The sequence below is a fragment of the Pipistrellus kuhlii genome, unplaced genomic scaffold, assembly GCF_014108245.1.
Source record: "Pipistrellus kuhlii isolate mPipKuh1 unplaced genomic scaffold, mPipKuh1.p scaffold_m20_p_11, whole genome shotgun sequence".
Lineage (NCBI taxonomy): Eukaryota > Metazoa > Chordata > Mammalia > Chiroptera > Vespertilionidae > Pipistrellus > Pipistrellus kuhlii.
This window is the reverse complement of record NW_023425416.1, coordinates 1,870,072-1,883,453: the sequence shown is the minus strand read 5'-3', so window position 1 is coordinate 1,883,453 and position 13,382 is coordinate 1,870,072. Positions and strand designations below refer to the sequence as shown.

At 46.1% G+C, this 13,382-nt stretch overlaps 1 protein-coding gene across 9 annotated transcripts in view; it reads left to right on the top strand.

Moving 5' to 3' along the window:
- Positions 1-13,382, top strand: part of MITF (melanocyte inducing transcription factor) — a 216,539-nt gene that overhangs the window by 196,148 nt on the left and 7,009 nt on the right. For 5 of the 9 annotated variants that reach the window (XM_036430553.2, XM_036430559.2, XM_036430558.2 and 2 more), the window contains 4 exons: positions 1,797-1,914; positions 4,013-4,087; positions 8,973-9,048; positions 12,074-12,221. In XM_036430553.2, coding sequence (XP_036286446.1) covers positions 1,797-1,914; positions 4,013-4,087; positions 8,973-9,048; positions 12,074-12,221 — 417 coding nt within the window. The remainder of the gene's footprint in view (positions 1-1,796; positions 1,915-4,012; positions 4,088-8,972; positions 9,049-12,073; positions 12,222-13,382) is intronic. The other 4 variants (XM_036430555.2, XM_036430560.2, XM_036430554.2 and 1 more) reach the window with 1 other exon arrangement.

The following is a 13,382-nucleotide window of genomic DNA, read 5'->3' as shown; positions in this document are numbered from 1 at the left end:
TCATCATCATACACAATTGCACCTTTCCCTTCAAGTTACATTTGAAAACATGATACAGATGATTTATTTCCAGAGCTACAGGAATAGTTATTTAGCTTGTTATATTGAATTTTGGAGTCATTTTCTTGGCTTAATAGTACCCAATACTTCTTCCTGAATCCGAAATTTCAGAAAGCTGGGAGGCGGAGTCTTTGTGATCCAGACGGTGACGAGAAGTCACAGCAGCTCTATAATTTCAACTCCAATTCTACAATATTAAGACATTGGAGTACCTTTCGCTCGGCTGTGTTAAGCTGGACAAGAATAAAACTGAACATACACAAGGCAAGGTTGACCCTAAAAAGGTGACCTAATTAAAATAAAACAATTTTATGAAATGATAGCTAATAATCAAAGTCACCTTTTTATCACTTTCTTAGTTAGAGGGTCTTGAAAGGTGGTCCTGGAGCTTTTTACATTACCCCATGGCCTGGTTTATATGCCTCGGGGCCGGGAGAGAGGTGTCCTTCCAAAAGGAGCTACAGCCTAGGAGCAAAGAGAGAGCCCTGCTCTGCTGGTAGGCGTCTCCTCCCCCACGCAGCAGGAGCAGAGCTGGCGCCTATTCCTGCCAGGAAAAAGCTTATTGTGTGCAGGCCTCCTGTCTCTTCAGCGTGGAGTTTAGTTCATAGAGTATTTATTTAGAAGCCATGAAAGAAATGAATGGCTGGTGGCTGCCCAGGAAGGGAAACACATTTGATCCATCTTTATTTGTGCAATATTTACATCTGCATGTCAGTGGCTATTTGAGAGAATGGAAGGTAAAATATGCAGTACAGCTTTACGCAATACCTCTTGGTCACTATCCATTTTAATCACGTTGAATGCTGTCTAAGTTTACAGCTCAGGTATGTAATCAAGGAAGGGCATGCTGAGGGATGCAAAGCCTTACCAGGTAGTAGTAGTTACAGGAATTGAACTGGGTGGAAATGGGAAGTTTCACTTCACTCTCCCTGTAGTTAATCCTTAGAATTTATTTCAGGGAGTGGGAAAAGCAAAATGTCTTGGACCTGTTATGTTTACAAAAAATGGGCCCATCAAACTCTTACTATGAACTAGTCAGAGGAAAATATATACACAACAAAAGGAAGCCATTGTTAGGGGAAAATATTTTTACTACTGTAAAATATTCAGTTCAGAGCTAGAGAAAGCTCCTTTTAATCTATCTTAAGAAAGCTAAATGCTTCCTTTTCTCCTTTTTTTAAGTATAATTTTTTACTTTTATTAAAGTCTGTGAGCTCCCTCTTGTGGCTTTGTGAAAGATTTCAGTTTCAAGAAAAAAGCTTTTCATTGGCAATAAGGAGATGCTTATTTCCAATAAGATGCTTTTCATTGGGGGGCTGGGGGAAAGAATAAGATTAACAATAAGTAAGAATAAGAATAAGAAGAAGAAAGGGAAGGAAGAAATTGGCTTTGGTGAAAATCCCGACTGAGTGAGAAAGGCATGCCATATAGAACCCTATTTTACAGCATCAGCCAGCACCCGCACGGGCCCTAGCTGTGCGGGGTGCCCTCTGCCAGCCGGTCTTGTACCACTTGTGGGTGTGAGCTTTGTCCCTTCCTCTCACAAGGGGAACTAGACAAGGAGATTATACACTGTAAGCGAACAAAAAGGCAAACTTCTCATGTTTTCTAATTTAAAAAAAACCACTTTACATCAACCATTTCTTTTAAATAAAGTCTAATATAGGTATGGGTTTTGTCTGAGTAACTTAGGACTTGTTCAGCAACTCATTTCCGTTACTGATTTCTCTCTCCAGTTACCCGTCTCCGGAAACCTGATTGACCTCTATGGCAATCAAGGACTGCCCCCCCCTGGCCTCACCGTCAGCAACTCCTGTCCAGCCAACCTTCCCAACATCAAAAGGGAGCTCACAGGTAACACCCAGCAAATGTGCTGCTTCATTTTCTCATGAGTAAAGTAATCAAAACAGTGACCTCCAGTCTATTTCCCACTCACAGACATACTTTTTAACATCTGTGCAGCAGGTGAAACTGGGAGCAATATTTTAAGGTGGAGGACTTGACTTAAAAATCCTCGTGTCCAGGACTCTGTGAGATTCCGGGAGTCAGGGCTGCCTTTGCCCCTGGACTACCTCTCTGTGGCCCCGTGTATCTGTGATGGCTGCTGCTCTGGGGAGGGAGCGTGGGGGGGGGGGGGGCAGCTGACAGAACTGTAAAAGCTGCTGCCCGGCCCATGTTTACGTCACTTGCCAAGCCCTGGAGGCATTGAGGGCCCCTGTGTGAATTTTCCTGCCACAGACCCGGAAGCCCGCAGCTGGGATGGGGAAGAATGTGTTTCTTACATTTTCACATGCCTCCTATTATTTTTGTGTATTAAGTGCAAGAGACGTATTACACAGAGTGAAAAATAAATTACAAAATGGAGTGACAGGTCTTGTTTGTTCTGAGGCAAGTGTGAAATGACCCATTTCTCCCTTTTGCTCAACACGTTAGGGAAGGCAGTAGGCCATTAAAACATGAGGATAGTAGGCCAGGCATTCCTCCTTGCTGACTTGTAGGGCACTCCCCCCACCCCCTGTTGCTGTTTGGTCCTTGCATCCTGTGGTGTTGGGTGAATAGGCTGAGAATATGGTACATAGATTTGGTGCCAAAAATCTCTGTCCTATTCAATGGTATCTTTAAAAACTACTTCAGAAAATTGTGGCAGGAGAAAATTTTTTTTAAAAAAATCACTGATTTGGGCTAAAAAAGATAACTAATTAATTAATACAATAAATACCATCAGAGGCCAATCAAGTAGTGAATACCCTACAGGAAAGAAAAGTACCATGAGGTTTTAGAAAATATTGCTAAATAATAAAATATGGTTAGAGTGACATGACTAAAATTCTTACTACTTGAGTTCGAAGTAGAGTTTGAATTATGTACTATATGATTGTTCACAAACCTAGGAAAACCACAGAGACAGGGTGAGGAGTAGGAGAAGTGGGTGAAGGGGCATGGATGTATTAAATTTTTAAAAAGCAGATACAATGGAGAGTATACTTCTAAAGTCACTTGCCTCTAAAAAAGTGACTTCTGTGGACAGGCCAAGGGTAACATGCCAGGAAAGGGAGCAATGGGCAGGAGTTGGGGTGCTAGAGGGGAGCGTGCATGATGTCACCAAAGGCAGACAGGCTTAGGAGCCAGGGTCTGACCTAAAGGGAGGGGAGGAGTGGTCTTTATTAACACGAGGAGGAAACCGGGCAGTGATTTGAACAGAGGTTTAAATGTTCTTTAACCATAGAGAGGCAATGAACTGCTAAAAAGGGGTGGATACTAATGAGTGCCCGACCTCGAGAGGGAGCCTCCTCCCAGGGCCAGGGCGGGTGGACGTGGCCACAGCAGATGCACAGAAGCCATTGGGGGCCTTGACCAGAACTGGCCCGCAGCTGGTGAGCTGAGGTTGGCAGGCAGAGAACTGTGGGGTCTGGCTGGAACCCAGAAACAAAAGGAAACCAAACAAATTAAAATCCTGAGGTGGAGGGGCATAAATAATAGTGCCTGGAAATACTGAGGCTGGCCTCCCCAATTGCACTAATTCAGCCTGTGAATTCCGGATATAAATATATACAGTAATATACATCTAACCACTCCATGTGCTTCTCTAGCTGGAAGTTCTAGGGCGTGTGTTATAAAGGCATCAAAGAAAGACTTAAAAGTTCTGTTGCCGGGAAAGCTGGTCTGGCTCCTGAGGGAGGAATGCGAGGTGCTCGCACTCGCTGCTTTTCTCCTCCGGCCTGTCTGTTCCCAGTGCGCCTGCACTGTGACCAGGGGACTGGTCTCTCTATTTTGTAGAAACCCCAGGTTTGCATTTACTTGATATATATTTAGACTGAAAACTGCCTGCTTTTTCATATTGTGTGGAGTCAGGTCAGGTGAGCTGGCCTCTTGGAAACGGGGCTGTTCTGTGTTCACATTGTTTTGTGCCGTGACCAGTTCCAGTTTCTAATTGCTTCATTCACGTGCACAGCGTGTATTTTCCCCACAGAGTCGGAAGCGAGAGCCTTGGCTAAAGAGAGACAGAAAAAGGACAATCACAACCTGAGTAAGTTGGTTTTGTTTGTCATAGTGAATGTTGGAATTGATGTTCACTTTTTATCAAGTTTTCCCCCAGAAAATTTAGAGGGAAATTGACTTCTATGATATCAAAGGCATATTTTATAGCAGAAAATTATTTTTTCAGAGAAACCAAGGTATTTTTCCCATGCTTTATCTCATATCAAATTGAAATTTTCCAGTACCCTGAAGACTGTTTTCCTTGTTTATAGTATTGGTTTTGTATGTGTGTGAGTAAAAGACACTTGATCCCCAACTACCCAATTGTAAGTGTTGTTCACACTGGAACTTATTAACAATACAGGGTTAGGGGAGCACCTTCTCCGGAGAGATTTGAAAGGAAAAAGGGAATCCTCTGGGGGTAGTCTATCAGTAGGTGAGGTAGCCTTCCAAGTTTTTTACTTTACCTGTGACATAAAAATAATTTAACATTTAAAATTATTTGTATGTGTTTAATTTACTCTCAATCAAATGTTTAAGCTGTTCCTATAAAAACTTAAGATTTTTGTTTCATAAATAAGTAAAGAGGCTGCGCATTAAAAACAAAACAAAAAGGATTGGGCTTGGAGGCAGGAAACCGTTCGCTTGTGAGTCAGTGTCTCATCCCATGGCCGCCTTGCTCTCTTTCCGACACTGATGTTTAAGAATGTAGGTTACATAAAATGCTCTGTTCTGACGGAAATGATAGAATAAGGCCAGAGTTCTCCTCTGATCCTTGGGATAATCTTTCTTTTTCTCAATTTGCTGTCGGTCTTCTCGGCCTCTTTCCTTGTCTTTAAGCCACACCCAAAATAGAAAGCACTGCGCTGTGATGAGGAAACAGACACTGTCGCATGGTGCACACTCCATGCCTGCTGCTTTCCTCTGTGGTGGGCCCTGGAGACTCCGCAGTAATAACTGACCCGCTGCCGGTAAAGACTGCTGCTGAGTGTCCCACAGCGTGGCCGCCTGCTGCGAGAGCTCTTTCCATGTGTCCCTGCTGTGAACAATGCCACGTGGACATCTGTGCATGAGCCTCTGTGTTTGTTACCAAATAGAAAGAACCTGTGCTCCCCCCACCAGCCACCCCCTCTCCCCCCACCCAGTGCTGGCAGAGCCACACCGGAAGTCCTGAGCACTGGGGAGGAAGACTGGCTGTTTTATCATGAATGATGCCACCCCGGAGAGCGGGCAGCTAGTGCTCAGAGCCTGGACTCCCGGTGGCATGGCGTGTCGTTACAGATTCTATAGGATAAAGCACAGGGCACTGTGGGTTGGGATTCCGAGTTGTACCGGGAGCTGCCGGGGCAGGGGAGGGCCAGGGAATCAGTTCCTGAGCGCAGCTCTGTCTGGTCTCATGGGAAAGTAGCCAGGGGGCCATTCCACCTCGGGGCTCAGGAGCTGACACAGCCCAGCCAGAATGTTCTCTGCTGTAGAGCTCTATTCCTCAGTCCCGGCTCCTGTCTGCTGCTGCCTCGGGTTGCTGATTCCCAGGGGAAGGTCTCTGAGGGGTAGAGAGAGAGACGATTTCCAGAGTGAAATGTATTGATATGTGCACCTGTGTGTGTTTATGAGTGCATGGTGGAAGGTTCTGGGCGTCACCCTCAACCTTGACAAGAAATATAGGTGTTTGATGGTGTAAAAAGGTGGTTTTTACTTCTTCCTTTATATACTTTTGTATGTTTTGCAAGTTTATATAAGCTTATACCACTTGCATAATTTTAAAAAGCTATAAGAAGGCATTGAATTAAAAATAAAATGTAGTACATCTAAATGTTGACAGGGATAGATGTCTACAATATGCTGTTAAGTAAGAAATGATAGATATAGAATCATCCTATATAATAAAGAAGTAATATGCAAATTGACCATCACTCCAACACACAGGATGGCTGCCCCCATGTGGACACAAGATGATCGCCACAAGATTGCCTGCAGGGGAGGCCAGTTGTGGGTGACCAGGCCGGCAGGGGAGGGCAGTTAGGGGCATCTAGCTGGCAGGGAAGCAGTTAGGTGTTGATCAGAGTGATTAGGGGGGTGATCAGGCAAGCAGGCAGGCGAGAATTTGAGAGCCAACAGTCCTGGATTGTGAGAGGGATGTCCAACTGACTGTTTAGGCCCTATCCCGGAGTGGGATCGGGCCTAAACAGTCAGTTGGACATCCCTCAAGGGGTCCCAGATTGGAGAGGGTGCAGGTTGGGCTGAGGGACACCTCCCCTTCCTCATGCACGAATTTTGTGCACCGGGCCTCTATTTTTTAAAATTACTCTAATGCAACTGCATCATTCTTTATTTAATACTTAGTTACCGAGGGCCTACTATGATCCAAGCTCATGTGGATGTTTTGAAAGCCTCAGTGAAAGTATGTACATACATACAGAAAATACAGGCATTAGATGGTAGAAAGTGAACCTGTGAATGAATGATGTGGATGTCGGATGGCAGGACGTTTTATGAGGAGATAAAATGCAACCACACAGTGGAGTGTCAGGATGGAGTGGGTATTGGGTTTTAAATAGGGTAGCCAGGGAAGGCTCACAGGATAATGTGGGTCACTCCCTGAAGCAGAGCCACTCAGATGCTTGGGGACAAGTGCTCCATGCAGGGGTGACACCAGTATGAAGCTCTAAGTGGGGAGTGGAGTCCCAAAGAGGTTGAGGAATAGCAAGAAGTTTGGGGCTGAAGGGGGACCCAGAGGAGTAACGATAAAAGATAGGTTTGGAGTGGGAGAGGATAGAAAACGAAGCGGGAGTGATGGAGGTGCCCGTGCTTGTGGCCTGCCTTGAGGGCGGGGCTTTTGTCCAGGTGAGATGGGGAGTGATGGAGGGTTTTCAACCAAGGACAGCCGTGCTCTGCCTTACTTTTCACGGGACCCCTCCGGCTGGGGTATTCTGGCTAGACCAATGGGGGTGGGGAATGGTGGGTCTGGGTGGAGCACAGAGACGAGGTAGTTGGATTGCAGGAATCCAGGTGGGAGATGGTGGCTTCCATCAGTAGCCATACAAGCTGCATGGACTGTTCTAGAAATACTGTGAGGATAGAGCCAACAGATTTGATGCTATAGCAGCGGTGGGATATGAGATGACAGAGGTGCAGTATTGATTCCAGGAGAGAGTTCTGCCAAGTGAGAGGGAACCTGGGCGGAGTGTAGGCCACCCCTAGAGCTCCCCAGGGAGGCAAGGAGGCGGACCTGCGAGTCTGGAGTTCCAGGAGGATGCCGGGCTAGATGTGTACCTGTGGAGTCTCAGCTGGTGTGTGGCATTCAACCCGGAGGCGGCACCAGTCACAGGAAGTGAATGTGGACCTAGAAGAGGCCCAGAACTGTTGCTGGGAGCCAGTGTGTGTGTATTTTTAGGGTTAAAAATAATCACCAGGGACATGTAAGACATGTAAAAGCAGTTGCTGGGTTGTAGGAGGCTTTCATGTCACTCGGTGTATTTCAGTGTTGTGTGAATGTTACGATTATTATGTGCTTTGGAAAAGGAAGGAACGTTGTCAGAGGAGGTTAGCTAAGCAGATCAGAGGTGCGAAAGCTCCTCCTTCGGCACCATTGCATATGACCTGCTACTTCTGTTTTTATAAAAGCTCAGTGACAGACAGTAAGATATATGACTGATTTAATGATAGAGATCATCACTCAGCTTAAAAAGGCAACATATTTTGGGAAGTAGTGAACAATATTTTTTATTCAAGTGAATCAAATGTAAATATGTACTCAGTTATACAAAATAATCTAATAATAAATATGTATTAGGTTATAATATATTTAAAGTAAAAAGTTAACATCTTTAATTCAATTTATTAGACCTTAAGTTATTTGGAATTAATAAATTAAGAACATTTATTAACACATATGCTTTGCTACTTCCTTCACCTTCCTCTAAGAAGAACATGCAACTAGATTTATGAGTGGGGGCACTGTTGGGCTGGTGATGTAGGTAAGGGTGCTGGACATACCTTCTGGTGGGTTATCCGGACCACAGCCACACGTCACAGGGCCTGGCGAGCACGTTGAAGCGGTCACCTGCTGTATGAGTACAGCACTCAGTACAAAGGAGAGAATGTAAATTTGACTACATGTTGAAATGACAATCTGAATATATTGGTTTATTAAAATGTTAAAGTTAATTTCACCTTTTTGTACTTTTTTAATGTGGCTGCTAGAAATTTAAAATTTCATCTACAACTTGCATTATGTTCCTATTGGGAAGCACTGGGCCAGAGCAGGAATTTTTGTGTGGCCTCTGAGCAAAGAAAGTGTTTTACATTTTTAAATAGTTTTTAAAAATCTAAACAAGAATGACATTTTGGGATATGTAAAAGTTATATAAAGTCCAAGCTTCGGCAGCCAGGCTTTTTACTAGTAGACGTGAACTGCACACACGTTTCACCTGGTTAATGTGATCGTTGACATTGACTTTGGTCAGTAAATAAGTGTGGAAGTCTGTTTTATCTCCTGTTGTGTGAGTGCCTACATAGTGGCCTCAGTTCTTGCAGCTCAGCCAGCAGAGCCGAAATCCCCAGGGCCCTCTGCAGCAAGTCTGCCTGGTCTGCAGTCAGGGTGGGGACCTGGCCCTCCCACTTCCTGCTGTGTCCTTGCCTCCCTAGTCTCAGGGCAGTTTTCCTGTTTGTAATGGTGTATAGGAACCCCAATTCAGGGTTGTGATGGGATCAGATGGGATCAGATGAGAAATGTGTATCTGAGGGCTTAATAATTATAGCTCATTTGAAAAGCTATTTTAACCTCAGTACCAAAACCACAGAAAGACGGAAATACATGGTCAGGTTTCCGTGGTCCTGAGCCATAAGGTTGATACACGCATGTCATTAATGAGATACTTTCATGCCAATGCAATGCTGTTGCTAATAGTTCTTCTTGTGCTCTTTTCTTGAAGTTGAACGAAGAAGAAGATTTAACATAAATGACCGCATTAAAGAACTAGGTACTTTGATTCCCAAGTCCAATGATCCGTGAGTACAATTGCATGTTAATCTGCATCGTATATTTTTGTACCTTAATGTTTTTTTCATATATTGCAAAAACTGCACCGTTATGAAATCCAGTGTAAAGAAGTCCCCCTTTTCTTGGGTTTCATCCTAAATACGCCATACACCTTGCTTTTGATAGTCTCATCAACTAAGATGCTGAGGGAAGTGCACCGAACTGGACAGCAGGGTGATTGGACATGAGATAGCTCTGGGTGTGAGGAGAATCCTTGGCAAGCAAACGCTGAGCTGCTAAGCAAAACGTACCAGCTTCTGCAGGACAGCGATCGCAGTGCCTGCTGAAGCCAGGCTTTGCTGGCTGCTCTTCATCTCGAACGGCATCTGTAGGCACTGAGAGCTGCTATTGCAGACTTCACGTTTAACAGTTGTGTGTGTTTTTTAAACATTCGTGTTCTTTGTATGTTTTTCCTTTCTAGAAAAAAAAAAAAAGAGTACGTTTTAATCCTCTTCTAAGTACATGGGTCAGCTCTGGGGATTCAGCTATCTTCCCGCCCACTGCTTGGGGGGTCACAGTGTAAAGGTCTCTTTCCTGCTGGCAGCAGCAGCAAACAGGACAACACAGAGTTTTTATCCATTAGACACCGGCCCATTGAAGTGAGGGGCTCCAGGATGAACACATTTAATGGCTCCCACAGGCATTCGATGAAATTAGCGGGTGAATATGACCTTTTAGCTATCTAATAAAATGGAAAGATGAAATCAGCCATTATTCATGCACGGCTTATTAAGTTTGCTATTCACATTATTGTCAGGGTATTTGTGACAAAATAAAATGAAACCATTGTAAGGTGGCTCTGATGAATGAATGTTCAAGCACAATTTCCATCATCCACATTTTATTTTCCAGGTTTATCAAGGAAAACCATTTTGAAACTCAGAACATTCGCATTCTCAGCTCTGCGAAAGGGCTGTGACCTTCATTTCCTGTCCTCGTTCTGGCATGATAGCGGAGCTTGAATCCCTCCTTTCCTGTTCTTCATCAGCTCTTGCTTCTTAGCATGTACTTTTAGGCTAGCATGGGAATCTCTTTACCGAAGGATGAAGTTCTGGGCGGGAGTGAAAGCCTCCCCTGCCTATCTCCTTTCTCCTTTAGTCATTACTTAAGTTTACCATCTAAACTGATAATGATCTGAATTGGTAGGCATTGTTTTAAGATAAAATGGACTGTCATCTGTTACGGAAACCCCCAAACCCCCATGCCAGGTCCGGGAGCAGACCCTGGGGCGACTGAAGAGACAGTCACAGACCATGGTCTCTGCCCCATGCCCTCCCTGCCCTTAGCAGACCTGCTCTTGTCCATTTACATGGTAGGGATTTGTGTACACTTCTATGTGAAAATGGGTTCTTTCTCGTTACAACAAAGGAGTTTAAAAACTCTTCTTTTAAGCCCCGAAGCATAATTAATTGGTTGGCTCTCACAAGGAAGTAAACCCAAGATGACTGGTTGAAATGGCCACTTCTTCCACAGGAAGCGGCTGTGTGCGTGTCTCAGTAACTTTCTTCACCCTGCTGGCCTCAGCAAGGCGTACGTTTCAGTGCAGTTGCATTTCTTGCTGGCTGCTGAAGTTTCTGTTCCTTGGATATTAGCCCTGACATTAGCCAGCTGGCTCAATCCCAGGACACCTCCTGTGCTGCCATCTTTGGTGTTTAGGCCCTGGGGATCAGCTCCCAGGAGCTCTCAGGGGCCTGAACGCTGCCTCTCCTGGGAGAACTCAGTTTTGTTCTTTATCTGACCATGTGAGGATCCATGACTTGGAGACTTGTGTTAACCGCCCTCCATTCACCCGGCCACCTGATACTTCTGGTCCACTTTGAGCAGCTGTAGAGTAAAGCTTTGGAGGTTTTCATGCATTAAAATTGTTTTTGTTGTCATCACTATCATTGTCATCATCATGAATATTGTCTATAAAAGGGCTCAGATAAAGTGCTATAGGAATATTACTTACGTAATTATAACTTCATCCTTAGTCATTGATCTGGAGTGCTCTAAGTGGTGTTCTGTTTGTTCCACATACGAGTGCATTAGAGCTGTGGCGATCACAGACTGAGGGGCCTGGACCGCAGGTGCTGGGTGTGAATTCCCAGACGGCACCTTCCTAGACGTCTGTGTGGGGAAGGCCTGGAGCTCTCGGGCTCATCCTCCTCAGCTGGTCAAAGGGGCAGTCAGCGTATCCTGCCTAGGCGAGTGGTTTTGAGGACTCAGATACATACAAGGAAGAATGGCACAGTGGTGTAGAGCTTGCGTCCGAAGCCAGGCAATCTCAGCTTCCTGGCCTACTGCTTCCCAGCCATGTGCCTTCGGCAAATGCTTTGACCTTTCTGTGCCTGAGTTTCCCAGTCTGTCAGATGGAGTAAATGAGCTGTAAGATTCTTGGCAAAGCACCTGGTACCTAGTGAAAGCTATTTAAAGATAGCCATCGGTGAGTACATGGAGCCCCTCACACAATTGCACCCTCAGCTTCTCACAGCATTTCTATAGAGAGTGCTCCCTTTGATTCCAATAACATCCCGGAGGCTGCTCCTGCGAGGGTCATATCACGGTTTACAGGAGGAAATAAAGACGGAGAAGTAGATAACCTGTCCATGGAAATCACGACTCAATTCAAGGATGCCACTTGTGTGCCTCACACAATCAGGCAGTGAGACATCATGGGATGTTATTGCCACAGCTTATTCTCTGAGTTAATGTGATAGTTAATGTGATAGAAAGCTGTAACTATTTACTATGATAACTAAGTTAAGAATATTGACTTTGCAACCAACAGACCTAAGTGTTTAGGTCCTGACTACACCTTGTAACTCTGACCCAGGCTAGCCCGTGCACACCCTCCCTGCCAGGGTGCTCCTCGGGGTACATGGGGGAGAGGGGATGGCAGCGACTGGTAGCTGTACCAACCTGCACTCCGTAGCGCATTTTTAGAAATTGCTCCGACCATTGCATTTCGTTGAGCCTCAGTCATACAGAGCCTGTCTCCTTGCCCTTCACCAGGGACATGCGCTGGAACAAGGGCACCATTTTAAAGGCGTCTGTGGACTACATCCGGAAGCTGCAGCGGGAGCAGCAGCGGGCGAAGGAGCTGGAGACGCGGCAGAAGAAGCTGGAGCATGCCAACCGGCACCTGCTGCTCCGCATCCAGGTATGGCTTCACCTGGGAAGAAAGGGTGCAGGGAGCCCCCCCCCCCCCCCCCCCCCCCCTGGGAGTTGACTCACATGATCCGCATTATTTGTGGATTCCCCATTTGGATCTGCCACTTGTAACAATATGTTTGTAACCCAGAGAAACATTCAAGGCACCTTTTGGTCATTCTTGAAATTGCAGAGGGCAGACTTGAGTTGCCTGGGACATGTGCCTCAGGGGAAGCAGGCGAGGCTCTGCCTTCTGCTCTCAGCGCCACCTGTGACCATGTCCTTTTCACAGTCTGGTTAGTGCCAGGCTTTTTATATTGTTGAGGGTTTTGTAGGTGATTTTGCTGATTACGGTGGCCTGTAAGCACCATGCCAGAGTGTTGATTAGTTTCCCAAGCAGTTAGGGCTGTGCTGGGTCTGATGGAGCTCAGCTGACGTGGGACATAAGTTGCAGTGCTCTTAGCGAGTTCAGTGCTCACCAATAACATTACATATTAGATGAGGGAGCCTGGCTCTGGGACGGAGTCTGGCCAGAGGCCCGCAGGCCCCCAGGCCCAGCTGTGTCCCCAGGAGCGAGGAGTCCCTCTGCGACTGCAGCCCAGTCCGCTCTGCGGCTGACAGAGTTGCCTTACCGCACAGACTGTCTCACCGTTCTGAGGCGCCAGCTGGTCCTGAGGGTGAGGAGGGCTCACCCTCCTCCTTACCGCACAGACTGTCTCACCGTTCTGAGGCGCCAGCTGGTCCTGAGGGTGAGGAGGGCTCGCTCCTTGGTTCAGAGACAGTGCCTCCTTGCCCAAGTCCTACGTGGGGGAAGGGGCGAGGGCGCTCTCGGGGTATTTATATAAGGACACAGGTCCCGCCCAGGAGGGCTGCACTCTTACTACCTCAGCACCTCCCAAAGCTGTCTCCAAACGCCATAACCCGGGCCATCGGTTTCCATGGAGGAATTTGGGGAGCACGTACATCCAGTTCATTGTGGTGACTGATTCCTGCGCATGACGAGAACTGACTGTGGTTGCTCAGTACAAAGATGCCTTAGTATTGGGGGGGAGGGGTTAGTCCATGGTCAGAGCCCATGTTAATAGGCAACTTGGGGATGCCCAGAGGATTTTATCATCAAAGACATAGGTGTAAGAAGTAGGACAGAGAGTGAACTTATACCAGGTGCATC